This window comes from Sarcophilus harrisii, chromosome 2 (assembly GCF_902635505.1).
Source record: "Sarcophilus harrisii chromosome 2, mSarHar1.11, whole genome shotgun sequence".
Taxonomy (NCBI): Eukaryota; Metazoa; Chordata; class Mammalia; order Dasyuromorphia; family Dasyuridae; genus Sarcophilus; species Sarcophilus harrisii.
The window spans coordinates 143,610,425-143,629,161 of NC_045427.1; the positions used below are offsets into that span (position 1 = coordinate 143,610,425).

Genomic DNA, 18,737 nt, shown 5'->3' on the forward strand with positions numbered 1-18,737 from the left:
ATAGGCAGGTCACTTAACCTTTCAAAGTCCATTTTATCCTCTGTAAAAATGAGAATAATACCTTGTAAATGCCTATTTTATGGAGTCATTGTGAGGCTCAAATAGAAAAATATATGTGGGACAATTTATAAACTTCCCAGTGTTATTATAAGTATAATTATAATAAAGATTGTTATATCTCTCTTCAGGATATCACCTATGGGTAAATAAGGAAGACCTTTTTTAAAAAAAATTTCACAGACATCTGAGACAAATTTGATACTAAATTAGTAACAGAAAATTTGTTTTAGACTGCATTGTTCACTGGAGAAAATATTTTAAAAAATGCTATAATTTCCATATTATGATATGCAATGTAATATATACACTGATGGTATATTACAGTACAAACCAGGAAAAATAACTTTTGAAAACATTTAGAATTAATCAAATTGTGGCATAACATTGGTAAGCAAGACAGAGCCAGACCAAGAAAAAGGAAGCAACATATTATCATTAGGAACTGAGGAAGCAGTGAAAAACAATACAAAAAAATTATTTAAATATTAAGCAAGATTAATACTTTTAAAAACTTTATAGGTAATATTTATAATTTCTGTCTTTGGTAGAAAGCAATTACAAATATTCATTTAGGTATTTACACTTTTTCTCAAAATTTAAGTTAAGGAAAAAAAACATTAAACTATTTTCTTTTTACAGGCCACCAGCATTTTATAATAGTGCCTCACCACCAGGACCACAGTTTCAGGGAAACAACTCACATCCTCAGAATATGTACAATTCAGGGTCAAGTCCAAGTCCTGGTCCTACCATGTCTCAGGGACACAATGGTCCTGCAATGCATCCAGGTTCTCCTGGACACCACCAATGTACAGGTCCTCCTGGCCCACCAATGCCACATAGCCCACCATTGCAACCTGGTCCACCTGGATTTTTAGGGTCTCATAATCAAGCTGGAGGACCCATTCAACCAGGCCCACCTTTGACACCACCTGGGATGAGTGGTTCCTATAACTCTATAGGAGTCCAGGGACATATGATGAACATCGCTATGGAAAATCACTGTTCTTCAGGTCCATCTTACCAGCAAGGTCCCAGTGAAATGCAGCTCAGTGCCAACTATGAATCCTTACAAAACCCAGCTGAATTCTATGATAATTACTATTCACATCAAGCGGTACATAATTTTCAGACAGCCAATAACTCTGGTGGTAAGTTTATTTTTGAAATTCTGTATTTAGTTCCTTATTTATCGTTTCAAGATAATTTTACAAATGTGATACTGAATAATAATACGTTGTATCCTTAGGAACAATTTTAGATAGAAATACATAGCAAAACTTTGATTTTTGTAAAGTTAATTATATGGTTTAGTGGCATGTATCCAAGAACTACTGCATAGATTTAGGGAAGAACAATCAAGCTTTTTATTGCTTACTTTCAGCAGTGACTTAGTTATATAAATGGGAGGTCTTATCGATGAAGTAGTCAGCAGAGAAGTAGAACAGGACAAATATGGCACATTCTACTTTTTCTACATATTTTGTACAGTTGCATCAGAAAAACGAAAATTATTTTAAAATATATTTGTGCATCTTGTAAACACTTGAGAATTATGAATGGCAATAAATTGTCATCTTGTTGGTGTGTGCAGAAAAATTAAATGCTTAAGTATTTCTGAATGACTAGCTAATATTTCTTGGGAAATAAATTACATTGAAAATTATTTTTAACAGTAAAGACCTGTCAGTAAATGAAGACATCACAGTCAAAACACAATTTAATGTTTTTATTTAAAATTTTGGCAAAAATTAATGTTTTATTATTTGGATGAATTTTTTTAATTGAATGATGAATAATGAAATTTGAATAATTTCGTTGAATGAAAATTGAATAATTCATGAATGGGAAATAAACATTTTTTCTGCCACTTGCATTAATTATTCATGTGACAAAGTTCATTTCAATATCTCACAGAATTCTAAATCTAGGACAAGAAGAAATCTTTGAGATTATCTGGTTTTTAATACTTGAGGGAGACTGAAGCACAAAAGGATTTAAGCTACTTGCCTAAGTTCATAAAAGCAATTAATAACAAAGCTGGGGTTTGCACCTAAGTCATACTCCAAATATAGCGCCTTTTCCACCAGACTATATTTCCTTCAGGATGACTTTTGCTTCATTTGGTTGTGAACATTAAGCATTCTTTGTTGGGCTAAATATTAGAATTTTAAGTGTTGATTGAGATAAAATAGATGAAATATCAAATATATCATCTAACACTGTTACTCTGATGTTAAGGCAGACAATGAAAATATATTCTAAAATATGATTCAGATGTTTAAAATGAGAGAGATCAAAGTTCATAGGCTACTCAGAAGTCTCGTCCTTATATACCATGTTTGTCTTCATGAAGAGAGTCAATAAATGCAAAATATATTGAGCACTCTGGAGCATCAATAAAACAGTGAAATTTACCATGTCTTATAAATGATAGAAAAAACGATTGGTTTCTATCAATTATGAGTTATTTCAAAATCAGTTGTATATGTGGTATCTCACCACATGTAATTATTATAATTAGAACAAAATAAAAATCAATTCCAGATTTGAAGAAAGGGTAAAAAAAAATGAAGACTAAATAAATAACACAAAAACCTGACTTTCTGACACAAGGCATTGATACTGAAAAATGGGAAATGGAAAAAGGCAAGGATAATTAGTAAGCTAGCATTTATTAAGTATCTTTTATGTGCCAAGGCACTGTGCAAAGTGTCAGAATACAAAGAAAGCTAAAAACAAACAAGATACTCCCAGCTCTTAAAGAAATTCAGCTTAATGAGGGAGACATAATGTAGATATGATATATATATATATACACACACATATATATGAGATAAATATGTAACATAATCATATAACAACATATAATAAATATATAATATAAAATATATATAATGTGATAATATATCATGAATATATTAGATATAATAACATATAAATATTTTATGTTATATCTAAGGCCTCGGATATGGTCTGGTCAAAAAGAGTACAATGGGATTTGTTTTCTTGTTTGGATATTTGGCGGGTTTTAGAACTGTGACATTATCAATATGGGAAAGTCCTCTCTACAGATGGAGGTAAATGATCGATTCGCCACTTAGAATAGGGCAATAAGACATTGAGTAACTTGCTCATGGTTACTCCAGTACTATATGCTAGATGCAAAACTTCAACCCCATTTTTCTTGATACCATAATTTTTTGTTTAGATTGTAAGTACCTTGAATGCAAAGAATATCTTTTACCTCTTTTTGTATCCCCAAAACTTAGCATAATGCCTGAAATGTATGTTCTTAGTAATTGTTTGCTGATAGATATGTATCACAGAACTTTTATTCCTTTATACACAGAAACTATGATTCTCTTAGTATGATTTTAAATTGCATTAACTGTCTTGGTTTCTGAATATATTGAGTTAATTAAAAATGCTTCTCTCTTTTTTTAAATCGTTTTAGCCATGCCTGTTCCATTTTGTAGTAGTAAAATCTAAATCTAAGACATTATATTTATTCAAATTAAATTTCATACTTTTTCTATTTAAACTATTATTTTAGTCTGTAGAGACATTTTTTAAAATTCTGAACTTCTAATCCATTGTTAGCTATCCCTCCCAATGTTGTGTATTCTACAAATTTAATAAGTACATTATCTATGCTGCTATCCAAGTCAATGGTTAAAAAAAAAAGACCATGTAAATTTGATTACCTTTAGAGAGAGAGACAGATAGACACATACACACACACACATACAGAGAGAGAGAGACAGACAGACAGAGAGTTTGACTTAGTAAAACAACATGCTGTCTTAAAATCTCTTCCAACAAGGGATGCTTGTATTAACTAAAATCTTATAAGTTTTCTTGCTGAATATAACCACAGAAATAACTCTTCTATAATCCACTTGTTAATAACATCAAGCAAGGTAGAAATACATAATGTCATGAAGATATGATGTCACCAAAAATCTAAGCACTGTCACAAAAAAAATTTCCTCTAAATGCTTCTGTTTGTAGATATCTTTGTGTTAATTGCATTGAGTTTGGAATAACACAGTGATAGTCGTGATTTTATTAAACAAATAGCTAAATACCACTATTCTAAAAAGGTTGACTTCACTGTTTATATAGGAAAAACCGTATGTTATCCAGATCATGAGCCTGTTGTCCCATGACCAGCACACATCCAGGACAGGCACTGCAGATAAACAGTGATAAACAGATGAACAATTCACAAACGAATTGAAAGAAGAAAATAAACTGAATTTTATTTAGGAATTTAAGCAATAATTTTAATAATCCCAAGCTTTTTCCTGACAAAAAAATCTCTTTTTTAACACTGTTTTTCTTTTTTAGTGATGTTGTATGTTTGTGAATCCTAGGACATCACAATATCCCAAGTATGAAAATTATGAGTAATGCAAAAAGGCAATGTAGAGATGCATGATTTAAGTAGGCTACAGTATAATTCCATTAATGACCTGTTCACAACACATGGGAAATGTACAATTGTAAAATAATCATGTATTTATAAATATGAGACCTTAGACATCAGAGAGAGTAAGCAAATCACACAAGATCACAATCAAATAATAAACACTTATTAAGCACCAGGTTCTGTGCTAAGGTTTGGGTATACAAAAAAGAAGCAAAAGACAGTTTCTGCCCTTAAGAAGCTTACAGCCTAATGAGGAAGACGGCATTCAGATAAATATAAACAAAGCAAGTTATATACAGAATAAATGGGAATTAAGTAACAGAGGGAAGACACCAGAATTAAGAGAGATTAAATAAGGTTCTGGTAAAAATTAAGATTTTAGTTGAGACTTAAAGGAAGTCAAGAAAGTCAGTGAGTAGAAATGAGAAGGAAGATCATTACAGACATGAGGAACAGCAAGGAAAAATATTTCCCCAGAGATGGAGAGTTTTTTTGGTGGAACAGCCAAGAGTCCAGTGTCACTGGAGAGTAGGTATAAGGTATGAGAAATCTATAAAGATAAAAGGGGCTTTGTTATGAAGGGATTTGAATGTCACACAAAGAACTTTGTATTTGATTCTGGAGGCAATAAGGACCCACTAAGTGAAGGAGTCCTGAGAATAGTACTGGGCAGCATTCAATAACACTGGGCCCATTAAGTAAAGAAATGTATAAATCCATTCCTTTCATTCCTAAGAGAGACTTAAGAGAATGAAATGAGGAAATGAGTGGCAAGAGAGACAAAATGAGGCTAGTGACCTTGATTTTTAGGCTGCATTAAAAATGACTAAAATACACCAAAAGTATTCAAATAGATATGACCAATTATACTGTACCATTCATTAAATAATTTTGCTATGTCCAACAAAATGAAAAATGAGATAGTTTGACTATTAAATATTTTTGTGAAAACAAGGAACTGGAAACAAAGTTAGTGCTCCCATTAACTAGAGAATGATTAAACAAACTATAGTATATGAATAATAAAATGTTATTATTCATTAAGAAATATGAGGAATTTAGAGGAACATAGGAAGATTTGTATGAATTGAAACTGAATAACAATCTGCACAATGACTATAATGAAAACAGACTGTAAGCTTGTCAAAAGCAAGAATTTTTTTTTCAATAATTATATCCTCAGTGCTTATCCCAATTCTTCATACATAGTGGGAATTTAGTAAGTGTTTGTTGAATTAAAGAGTACAAATGAAAAGAAAACTAAAAGGAAGTCCAATATTGAGTAATTATAATATTCTATCTTGGTCCTAGAAAACAAATAATGAAATGAAGGAACATGGAGACAGATTTTTGTAGTGTCAGATACTATCACTGCATTATATGTTTTTGCTTAACTATTTTTTTCTTTTTCTTACAATGGAGTATTTAACTCCTTTGTACCAAAGGAAAATAATCAAACAAAAACAAATAATAGTGACTGCATCTGACAAAATAGACATTTTGTCCTAACAGTCTCTAATGTCTCTTCTGAGTGGCAAAAGATTTCTGTCCTCTATGGCCTTCAGGGATATTTCAATTTATTACAGTTTGTCTTCCTTTTAGTAATCTTAAAGATCTCTCTATTAAAGCTAGGTAAAATTGTATTTTAAAATAAATGCCTTTGAAATTTGAAATAAAAACATTGATTGATATGGTAAACTTGTAAATGCTTTTTAGTTATTTTTAATAATTGGCTAAAATTATATCTTCAAGCTTGAGATTAGGTGAATATTTTCTTATACAAATTCACTTTTTGCTGGGAAATCCATACCTTATAAAGATGACTATTATCCAGTGAGATTTTCTTATGTTATCCAGTATTTGTTTTTGTTGTTGAATACATATAGATGGAATGTGGCATGGTGAATTTGCTGAACATCAACCTCACATGGCTCAAGACTCATTAAACAGTGGAAATGAGTCAGATTGTATCAACACATCAGGCCATAAAACTGCTATAAATGTACCAGATTTCCTTCCTGCAATGCAGAAAGCCCTCTTTGTAAGACTTAGTCAGAAACATCAAGAGGATGGAGAACCAATTGGTCACCAGTCTCAGAGGACATTAAGCAAAGAAGAAGGTAATATCCAAAACAATACTATGTTACCTATTATGCTCTGTGACTAGAATGATCTACGTCAATTTTTTTTATGTTCTGTTTATCCACGATTCCCCTACTCAGCTTCTGGCACTGCCAGTCCACTACTTTCTGCCCCTCCATATGTCCCATTTATTGCCACAATTGTGAACTCTTTGAGCAGATACTAAAATGACAAAAACAGATAATTGTAAAAAGTAGTTGGATGATTGGGATCATGTAGTAAGGATCAATGATTGTATGACCAAAGTAACATATTTAATATGCTACATACAAATGAAGTAGTGAATAGGATGAAGAGCAGAGTGTAGGCCCAGTATTAAATGAATCAGAGTTGAAGCAAAAAACTTCAAGGTCAATGTGAAGAAATAGGCCTTTAATTTCTAGTTCCTCTTCAAAATAGTGCAGTTAATCTGAAAATTTAAATGGATCTCTAGTTGTAGAAAAAAACTGTTGAACAAAGTTCTAAATACTAATTTGGTATTTAGATTGTAATATTAGTGTGTTTGTATATGTCATTTTCTGGAGTAATGAACATATGTAATCTGTACTGCCTCGTTGAATATTTGGGAAATATTGTTTGAAATAATCAGAAAGCCTTCATGTAAGTGAATTTTTTGAATAACTGAATTAAACCCTTTTAGTTTGAAAATTTGACCTTTTTTGGTGGAAAACACTTCAGAATTTGTCTGAACTTCCCTTTTAAATAGTAAATCTTAGAAATAAAATTGTAATCACTTCTCATAATTGTATATACTTACAGTGTTTTTCTTTGTCCCCACCTTCTAAATTGTGGCTTCCAATTTACCATAGGGTAAAAAAAAAAAAAAAAAAAAAACAAGTTTATTAAAATATTATATATTCTTCTAATTTTCTTGTAAAATCTATATATTTAGGTCAAGAATTCATTTTGACCTTATCTTAGTAAATGCTGTGAGATACTGGTCCATTTTCACTTCTGCCATACTGCTTTCTAGTTTTCTTAACAATTTTTACCAAATAATGAATTCCTATCCTAAAGGCACAAATTCTTACACTTGTCAAATAGAAGGTTATTATATTTACTTGCTGCTATAAATGATATATCTATTTCATTCATGTACCTTTCGATTTCTTAACCAGTGCCAGATAGTTTTGATAATTATTGCCTTATAATACAGTTTAAGATCTGGTCCTGTTAAATCTCCTTTCTTTACACTTTTTTCCCCATTGTTTCCTTTAATAGTCTGGATTTTTTTGTTTTTCCAAATGAATTTTATTATTTTTTCTAATTCATTAAAGTAATTTTTGATAATTCAATTAGAATGGTATTGATATGTAAATATATAAATCAATGTGGGTAAAATTATATTGGCTTTTTCTAACCATGAACAATTAATATTTTTTCAACTATTTAAATCCAGATAATGTTGATATATGATATGCACTCAAAGACATCCTTATGTACAGTTTAGTGGCCTCCATTTCTATTTGATTTTGACAATACATTGCTTTAGAGAAGTCATTGACTCTGGTACTGCAGTTAGCAACTATGCAATATATATGTTCACTCTGTGTGTGTATGTGTATGACATTTTAGTCCGAAAGAGTACCTTATTCTAGCTTCTATTTTTTCATTTCCTTCATTGTTAGCTTAGGTTTCAGAGAATGTTATTATAAAGACCATATGTGTTTTTGAAATTTTAAATTTAAATGTGACCCTTTTTTGAATTTTGTTTGCTTTTAGATGATAATGTTAACTGGTATTCCAGTAGTGAAGAAGAAGAGGGAAGTAGTGTCAAATCAATATTGAAAACTTTACAGAAACAAACAGAGACTTTAAGGAATCAACAACATTCCACAGAACTTGGTACTCCTACCGATCCAAGACTTGCTAAAGACAAAAATACAGGAAACCAAACTGTTGATCCTAGACTTAGGGCTGTCCCAAGACAAAGTGTTAGAAAACCTGATTCTGCTCCTTTTGATCCTAGACTTGCCCGAGATCCCAGGAAATTAAAAATTAATGAAAGCAGTCACCCAAGTCCTTGTATTGGTGGAGGAAAGTTTGACTTACACCATACAAATTCTGGAGCTAAAGTCAAACAAAAAGGAGTAGACGATGAAGAAGAAGAAACAGAAAGAGAGCTGAGAGAAAAAGCTTTCCTAATACCTTTGGAATCTTTACCTGGTATAACACTACAAGATCCAAGGTCTCAGCTTAGACAATTCAGCCATATTAAAATGGATATTATCCTGACCAAACCAAACTTTGCAAAATACATTGTATGGGCTCCTGAGGATTTACTTCCAGTACCCTTACCTAAACCTGACCCCATTTCATCAATTAACTTACCTCTTCCCCCACTTATAGCTGACCAGAGGCTAAATAAATTACGTAACATAAACAGTGATCTTCATCAAAGTACAATACCAGCTGATCCAAGATTAGCAGCAAAAGCCAAAAATAATACTACAAGAAGTGGATATTTGGACCAACCTGGAGAAACCCATAGTCCAGGAAATAAATTAGGGGATCCTAGGTTGCAAAAAAATATTGATCCTAGACTTCATAGGCTGTCCAGTACAGACTCTCATCATGGGATTGCAAAGGATCCTCATCCATCAAAATTTGATCCACGTTTGTCCAGACCTAGTCCTGGTTCATCACAGACTTCAGGGGCAGTAACTAATAAATCTGAGTCTGATTCTCTTCCTCCATATGCTCCTAAACTCTCATCTTCAACTGGTGTTAGACTAGGAACACCAAGTTCTATACTTAGTGGCATTAGTTTGTATGACCCAAGGGAACATGGCTCATTGTCTTTATCAGATTCAACACCACTTTCTTTAGGAGAGAATGGAGAGAACCAGAAAAAAATCAGTGGCTTACAAAACAATGGCAAAATTGAGCTTTCTCCTTCAGAAGCTTTTCAAAAGACCACTCAAAATTTGGAAAAGACTGCAGATGGGCCAGTTGACCCACAGTTGGATAAACAGAATAATACTATTAAGACTCAGGTTAAATCTGAGCCCCCACAACCTAGTACTGCACCAGCAGTGCACAACCTTCCAATCCAGGCTTTAACAGGATTAATAAGACCACAGTATAGTGATCCAAGACAGACAAGACAGCTGGGACAGGTGAATCAAGCACCAGATAATGATCCAAATGGAGAATCAGATGATAAATCCCTGAAGGATGTTTTTAAAACTTTTGATCCAACAGCTTCACCATTTTGTTAGCAATTGCTTTATTAAAAAATTCTTTTTACTGTTGCGACTATTGCAGTTCTCTGCTGTTTTGTAACTGGTTTACCTCTATGCTTTATTTATTTTTAAATTATAATTATCAACACTTTTTCAGCTGCTAATTCCAGAACCACATGCAGTTATATGCTCTAGTGTTTGCAAAGATGTGGTATTTTCTACATACTTTTTCAACTTCAGGGAGACTGTAATAATTGACTTATAGAAACAGATGTATCACGTTAGAGCTGATAAAAGCACTTTTCATTGTAAATAAAACATCATGAAGAACTCAGCACTCAACCTGTATATGTACAAGCTGTCTTTCATAATCAATGTTTAGACAAATAATTACCACTTTTGTATGATGTATAGTTTTGAGCAATACAATGTACATTACTTTAAAATAAATATTTCAGACTTAGATCTTCTGAATTTATCAGGCCAAACCTGCTAACTGAAAGATAAACAAATGAAGTTAAAAAAAAAAAAAAGCTTAATCCTCATTTTTAGAGCAGTTGATGTAAGGACATCACTTTTATTCATTCTGTCAATATTTTTGTGCAAATGATAACTATATCATCTACTAAAACATTCAAAATGTCTTATCTTTTCAAAGTATTTTCTTCTATACTGTATATAAAAAAATTGTGAAGTCTGTAACTAAAATGTTGTTAAAAGGTGAGAATACCTAAGTTGTCTAATACAAAACTTTTTATTTAATTTTTCACATAAAACAATTCTGAATTAGTGCTATAGGTTACATTGTGGTGTTTATGTATTTCAATGTATTTTTGTATTCAGCAGCTTAATTTGTATTGCTTTTTTGTATTGATGTTACTGCAGTACTTGTATTCATCGTGTCTTCAGCATTTTTAACAAAATTTTAAAAAGATATAGTGGGAGTCCATTAGCGACTATTAAACTGATAATGTTCTCAGTGACCAGGTACCGTATTTTTACTTATAACTCTTGGAAAATAGAAACTACCTGAACCGATCTTATACAGAGATTACTGATCTAATTAACTGTACACAACTACCAGAAAAGAACCTCTTTTAAATCTAGCCCAATGGGCATTCTACTATAAAAGGGACTATCTTGTGTTTGAGTATTTAATGTTCTCATGGTTTGTAAATCTCCTAAATTGATTAGAAATTGTATTTTTATAAAACCTCGTATTCTTGTGTATTTATTATAGTGTACAAATAATGGCTAGCCTATTTGTTTCAAACTTTGTCATGCACATACTGTTTAGAACTCAGAAAATAAGTATTACACTGATACTCATATATCCTGAGCTAAAGATATATGATAGTGTTTGCTGATAGCAAATTCAGTAGGTAACTTTGAGAGGAACATTTCATTATAAAACATAATGAAAGTAAAAGTTAGGATTTTAAAACTTAGCCTAGAAATTGGTCTTCAAATAAAAATGACCACTTTTGCTAAGTAATTTTTAAATTTACATGGCTAATTGTTTCTGTGGGAACCTGTCACCTTTGTACCTAGATACTCAGATAATAGCATAAGACTTAATATTAATATTAATGCATGTACACTCCTTACTTTTTATTCATTATTTGTTATTATTTGACCTATTACATTTATACTGAAACTGAGTTTCAGTTAGAGTAGCAAATGTATGTCTATTCCATGATAAGAATTTTTTTTAATGGGAAGAGAGGTACTATACTAAGATATAAATGTGATTGCCTACTGATTCTCTTTTAATTGCCTGATAGCCATGGACAGGCCTTTTTGGTTTTAAAAAAAAAAAAAAAAAAAAGAAAGAAAAGAAAAAGTCATAATGACAGTAGTCATCATAATATAAATTCTGCTTTCTTAACTAAGGAAACAATTGTCTAATAAAAACACTCAATAGAGGGTGCAAAATTTAAGTCAAATATATTTTTAAATATATATATACGTATATATATATATATATACACACACACACACATACACACATTTTATTTTTGTGGTTAAAATTGAATACTAATTCACTACAAAGAGCATCACTACATTTTTGAAACTTTTTATTTAGCTATAATAGCTGCAATTAGCTCATCCATGTATCTCAAGGCTCCTCATAATATATTTAAATACTGTACACATTTTAATAACATATGAAAAGATAATATCTGTTTATATTTAAGATAGAATCTAAGCCAGTAGTCTTGATTCCACTCTTTTAATAAGAGAGGATCTTTTTTCCACTAAAAAATTATCAACAGTAAGGATTAACATTCATGAATGTTAAATAAGTTTGTTCAAGTGATGGTTATTTAGACATGTTGCCTCGGTCAGATTTTGGTTACAATTTAAAATGGAAGTGAATACATTATATAAAGAATGCTTTTTGTTATTTTTAAAAATATGTTATTTCATATATAACTGCAGTTTTATGGAGCTATATCTAGCTAAGAAAGAAATTGTTTTCTCACACTGGCATGTCAAGTACACTGGCCTACATAGACAATTTTAATGTATTTTTGATATTGATATAATTGTAGTTCATTAATTGTGTTTGGGACATTTTAAACAGAATTATAAAAAATGTAAAGGGAGTCTTTTAATGATTGTTAAACAAATAATGTTCTAAAAGAACAGGTACTGTGTTTTTTAAATTTACGATGTTGGTAAAATAGGCAATACCTGAACTAATTTTATAGTAAGAATTATAGATAAAAACAGCTACCAGAAAGAAAATTTACTAATTGTTTTCTTTTTATACTCTTTTTGAGTGTTTTTCTTAATAATTAAGGTCCCTTAGGAAAGCAGAACTTAAAGGATATGATGACTATTTCAACCTTTTTTTCCTCACCCAAAATTCATGGAACAATATTAATATTCTCTGATTTATAAGCCACTTTATAGGGTTGAATTAGATATTTGAACCATTAGTGTCCCGTAAAGCAACTCCCTCAGCAACTATGAAGATTCCAGAGGCAACTAGGAATAGGTTGTAGCCTTGAGGAAAATCTGATTTAGACCTTACTCTTTCTACATTACTTTAAGGCATAATGTTCTTTTCATAGTTGCACACTTGTGTGCTTTAGATCTTAGACGGATATAATTACTGATTATGATCAGGAATCTGAACTGAGGTACAAGAGATCATAATTTATTTGAAGGTTGCTCTTTCTCAAATCTGATTTTGGCTATTGCATATGGCCTCAGACTTCTTCTATCTTTGGAGGATTACAACTTTGAACTAGTCTCAAATATTACCCTAAGAGCATAAATCTCCCCAAGCTATAAGCTTGAAACATTTCACAACCCCAGATTCACCCTTTGCATAGATTCCAGATTCCAAAGTTTTTAATATTTTATTTAAAATGTAGAATGGAACCAGATTTCATGGATAAGAAGTAATGATGTCAAGTTTCCCCTAAAATTCCTTGCATTTGATCTGTTTTAGGATTTCTAGTTTTTATTGTCAACCCTCTTTATTTTGAGAGTAGAACGATATTTGATTATTTAAGAAAGGTTAATTCTAACCTTCTAAATTCATCTATATAATTTTTCTTAAAAGTGGTGTGGTAGTGTGGAACGTCAAACTGAGAATTTAAAAATTATGAATTTATGTATTGGTTCTAAATGTATTTGCCCTAAACAAATGAATTGATTTTGTGTCTATTTTGTCACTTATGAAGTGAGGATAATATGGCTGCTCACAATTGTTGAAAGAAATAATAAATAATTATTGTAAAGTATTTTGTAAATAGAAAATTGCTTTATAAGTACTTCATAAAAATAATCCATCTATACCTACTGGGATGAATTAAGTTGTGCAACTTGGAAAGCAACTTGTGAAGTTTCAATAGTGTATGCTGAAATTATTTTAGAGCCTTCATTCATATTTCTTAAAGTCACAGTTGCCTAATAATTTGCTTCAAATAATTTCAACAAGTACCAGTTTCCTGAACTATAGTTTATATTATTTATAAACAGAAAAACAATCCTTGCTCCAGGGTTTTCCTTTACTTTCGTATATGTCTATGTGTTTGTGTTAAAAATGGGACATTTATACAAATTTACAAAGCATGATACTGAGTGGTGGAGTTTTTTAATTGCTGTAAAAGGCTGCTTCTGTGTGGTATGCTTGGTAATACAACATTCTTCTGAGGTAACAAGCTCAATCATTATATTTGCCTATGGCTCTTAGAAACCAGCTTACCCATTCTGTGCAGTACATTACTTTCTATGTTCATGTATGAAGCTTGTGATAGTGCTAAGTATTTCAGAAAAGTAATGTCACTTATATCAGAATGACCATTTGATCAAACCAAGTGTTATTGCTTCTGTCAAATACAGTGAAAGCCATAGATTGCTTAAAAGGTGGAAGATTTCTTGGACCCATGACTTTGAGGTCTTAGATATAATGGGAAAGACTCTGCTATGACATTCGACTCTGTTGGCAAAGCTTGTATCTTGCTCCTAGTTAGTGAGTTTATTAGTTCTTGTTATCTGTGGAAATGCAAAGACAGGCTCATTATTCAAGTGGTCTTCAAACTATCAAGTCTCTGTGCTTCCTCTAGTAGTCTGCTTTTGTGAACATTGCTGAAATGTAGGTTTTCCATGTTTTTGGCTGCTCTTTATAATCAACTTGCTGGAAATGAACTTAAAGTTTTACCTGTTGAATTTTTAGACCACTAGTAAATTGACAACAGTTCAGAGAAATCTTTGTTTAATTAAATATAATCTGTGTGTAGCAAAGAAGGCCTTTAGTTGAACATTTTAAAATTACTTCTCTAATGAGAGCCAATGTCATTAGAATACCTTAATCTGTTTAAAGATTTATAATTTCATCAGTGTGGATTCTTCCTTCCCTGAAGCAGATCCAACCCCACCACATTCCATGAAATTCTGTAGCTGAAAATTTAATCACTTGGGTGGACAGTTTTCTGGTGATGAGCCTCTCTTCATTTAATTACTTAGGTGACAGAAATTCAATCAACTGCCAGGCCCCATAATTAAAGTCTTTCTAGTTTGGTAAGACCTACTAGATTTGTGCTTTACTGGAATAGCCTTTGAGAACTCAGGGTCAACTCCATGCCACAATGAATGATCAGGGTAGGACTTTAGTGAAGGATCAGTCACTATACTTTGCAGAACCAGTCTGAATGGATCCTGTTGTTCACAAACTCCAGTAAATGAGCATCATACTTCTTTTAGTTCTTACTAGTTGCACCATATCCTAATTTATCCCTTTGGGCACTAAGGGGTACAAAGCTAAGAAAGGGCTTTTCATCTTTCCCCAGCTTTTAATGCTTATGTAAAATAATCTATGTTTTTAAGAATAAATAAAAAGCACATTTGAAATTAGCTTGTAAATGGCTTAAGGACAGGAAATACATCTGTTATGCTTTTTATATACCCCACAGGAACAAGCTTAATACTGGCCATATTGTAGTGTTTTATAAATGTTTAATTGATTGGTTTTATTAATGCATTAAACCCAAGGGTTAATGTTAAGATAACATTTTATCAGAGTAGTAGGGACAAAATTATTTTGTGGCAGCTATGTATACTCTTGATTATATTCAAGGGCAAGCTACTTTATGAATTCTCTTGTCCAATAAACATAAGGTACCTTCTCCAGCCCTACTTTCCCATAATAAATAGTTTGGATAGTATTGGTTGTAGGGGTGATTCAGTTTTCCCTGTATTTATGGTACCATATACCTCAGAGAGTACTGGAAAACATTAAGATAATTTGTGGATGATTAGGCAAATCAAATAGATAAAAATGAATTTTTCCCATTGTTCTTTGAAGGATTCTTGATATACATAAAACGTAACAATTGTAATCATAGATCAGTATTTATTATAAAATAAATCCCTTGTCTGTCTTTGGGTAATTTCCCCAAATTGTCTCAAGGACTTAAGCCAACAAACCTTTTTAAATTCCTATCTTCCTTAGAGGAAAGTAAACACTGTGTGTGTTAACACCTTGATAGATAGTTTATAGGTAGAATAACAATCAGCATTCACAAGTGATAGTAGTTCTGCCTTTGAAATTTTAAAATTCAATATTGCTTTATTCTAACTCAACAATTTTCTAATTTTATCTTTAAAGCTTGAACCATCTATCCATCATTGCTATTTTTGGTGGGATATTTTATGTGTCAGAGATTATATATAAAAAAAGTGTTGATTTTCTTCTTGGCCTCAAATTTCATTGTCATTTTTTGGCATAGCATATTATAGCATTGTTTGCCTTTTAGTCACTAGACATTCACTCTGTACTTTTAAGTAAAAACTAGCTAACTTGTCATGTTAGCAGATAAGTGGATTATCAGCCCCCATGTTGCCCTTCATGTTCACTATTTGGGCATTTCATTAATAGTTAACACCTCTACCCCTGTAAAATCTTGAGAAGAAAAGAAATTTGCTTTTTAACTTTGCAACATTTATCAGTAGACAGAAAGTTTGCTCTAATATAATTAGAAGTAAGCCAAAATTAGTATTTTGCATTGTCCATGTACCTTCACTACCAGCAATGTTGCAAATTGGTTGTTTAGTATATTGAAGGTTGGGATTTTTTGGAGGGAGAGGTAGAGAGGAGAAAACACAGGATACACATTTGAAAATAAGCTAAATACAAGGATAAGTATTATTACCAGAGTTTTCATTCATCCTTAATCTATTAGCATTTGCACTTCAAGTGCTTAAGAGGGAAGTCATATGACTTGAGAAATTTTTCAAGTGATGGTATTCCCTTTTAAGAGTGACAATCAAAAAAGTCATTCAGTATGCCAAATTGCCCTAGTTCTTAATATTTTTAGTTTTCAAAAAATTCTAAAAAAGGCTCAGATACAGAATTCCACAATAGTGGGTTGTTGTTTTTTCCTGTTTTGAGCTGTCAGCTTTTCCAGAATCCAAATGTATTAATATCATTTGTTGCTTGGGATGTAGTGGGTGTGTTTAGACTCATAATAAGCTATTTCTCTGCCAGTTTCATAAACATAATTTTTTGCTATGCAAATCCAAATTCTCCAATTCAGTATTAGGTATTTCTGACATTCTTCTATCATTATTTGGGTTCCCAAAACTATCAGATGCTGTATTCATGTCACCAGATACATTTCTCTTTAGGGGCTTTTATTGATTTCATCTTTGTGAACTGATAACTTGTGGGTACTCAGACACAATTATCATTTGGCTTTGACCCTTGTTGACATTGGTAACAGGCCATTCTGCTACTTCTGACCTAACTAAAGGCATATTCATTTAACTAAATTAGGGAAAACTTAGGTTTTCTCCTTATTCACTGTTTCCAGATTGCATCTTGTTCTGTTCCAAGATTCTGTAATTTCTTCCTGTAACACTTTCCATTGTCTGACTTGAAATAAAGTTATTTCTAATCTCTCTCCTAGTACTCTGTTATTTGCTTGCCATCAATAAAACTATAAAGTCACCTTCCCCACTTCTTTTAGATCACAATCAGAAGCTTCTCAACAATTCAACTTCTATTTATTAACCATATTTCTTGGAGTTTATTCAAACTTCTTTTCCTAATTGTGCTTTGCCTAATGACAGTATTTAAAGCTGCTCTCTTGATATTCTTTAACAATATAAGCTTTAAAAATCATTAAAAATCTTCCTTGGTTTTTAAAATTTTCTTGCTTCTGGAGTTTCTGGTAAAATGACCATTTTTGAAGAAGGGCAAGAGCCATTCTTGGCCCAGAGTTCATACTGAATCTTAGGGAAAAACCTTAGTTTTCTTTCAGTCCAGTATTCATAGCATCATCAAGAGATGGTCCTTAGTTTTTTCCTCCAATACCATCCCCTATCCAAGGGATGAAACACCAATCCATTCTATTGTTGGACAACTCCAGTTTTAGAAATGTGCCCCTCTCTTAAAAATAGCATCTAGGTGGCAGAGTGGAGTCAAGAAAATGAGAATTCAAAGCTAGCCTCAGACTAGGTGATCCTAGACAAGTCACTTAACCTCTGCCTTAGTTTTCTCAACTTTAAAATGGAGATAATACCTAAATAGTTATGAAGCTCAAATGAGATATTTATGAAGTACTTAACGTTCTTTCTGGCACACAGTAGATGCTTAATATTTGTTTCCTTCTTTGAAATAAAATGTGCTATGTGATCATTTCTACCAACCAGTACCAACTTTGCCTTCTGAAATGATACAAAACAAATCTGTTCCATTTTATACATGCTATATGAAATTATTGAGCCATAAATATTTACAATATGAACAATGGCATGACTTCTTTCACATTAATGATTACCAACCTTTGAGAGGTTACAAGACAGATTGTCTTTGGATTTTGAGCAATTAAAGTACCAAACTTTTAGATTAGCAAAAATGTTTTCTTCACATTCCTGTAGTCATCAGTACAAATATTTATCTCCATTTGGCCGTTAAGGAAATTGTACTGCATAAAGGTTGTGATTTGTTCATAATCACAGAGATAAACTATCTGAAGCAAGATTTTAGCCCAGCTCTCTTGAGTCCAAGCCTATTATGTTCTACCACTTCATGGCATATGTTTAATAGTATTAAAATGAATTGACGTTTTCAATATTTTGAGAATGTTGCAATGCTTTTTGAGATAATAAGAGACATGGAGATTTAAAAAAAAAACAAACAAAAAACCACAGGGGCAGCTGGGTGATGCAATGGATAGAATATCAGCCCTTAAGTCAGGAGGACCTGAATTCAAATCTGATCTCAGACACTTGATAATTCCTGGCTGTGGACTCTGGACAAGTCACTTCAATTGCCTCAAAAAAAAAATCGATGTTTTAGAAATAATATCTAGACAAGGTTTGGTTTGGGTTGGTTTGGTTTTTCTGAATGTAATAAGTTCTCCATGTAGTTGCTATCAATGGGTAATAAGCAGACA

At 31.9% G+C, this 18,737-nt stretch overlaps 1 protein-coding gene across 1 annotated transcript in view; it reads left to right on the top strand.

The window, feature by feature from the left end:
* The window catches only part of ZC3H6 (zinc finger CCCH-type containing 6), a 71,794-nt gene extending 54,556 nt beyond the window's left edge, over nucleotides 1–17,238 (top strand). The window contains exons 10-12 of the mRNA XM_012540092.3: nucleotides 700–1,211; nucleotides 6,382–6,615; nucleotides 8,360–17,238. Coding sequence (XP_012395546.1) covers nucleotides 700–1,211; nucleotides 6,382–6,615; nucleotides 8,360–9,858 — 2,245 coding nt within the window. The 3' untranslated portion in view covers nucleotides 9,859–17,238. The remainder of the gene's footprint in view (nucleotides 1–699; nucleotides 1,212–6,381; nucleotides 6,616–8,359) is intronic.
* Nucleotides 17,239–18,737: the final 1,499 nt, after the last annotated feature.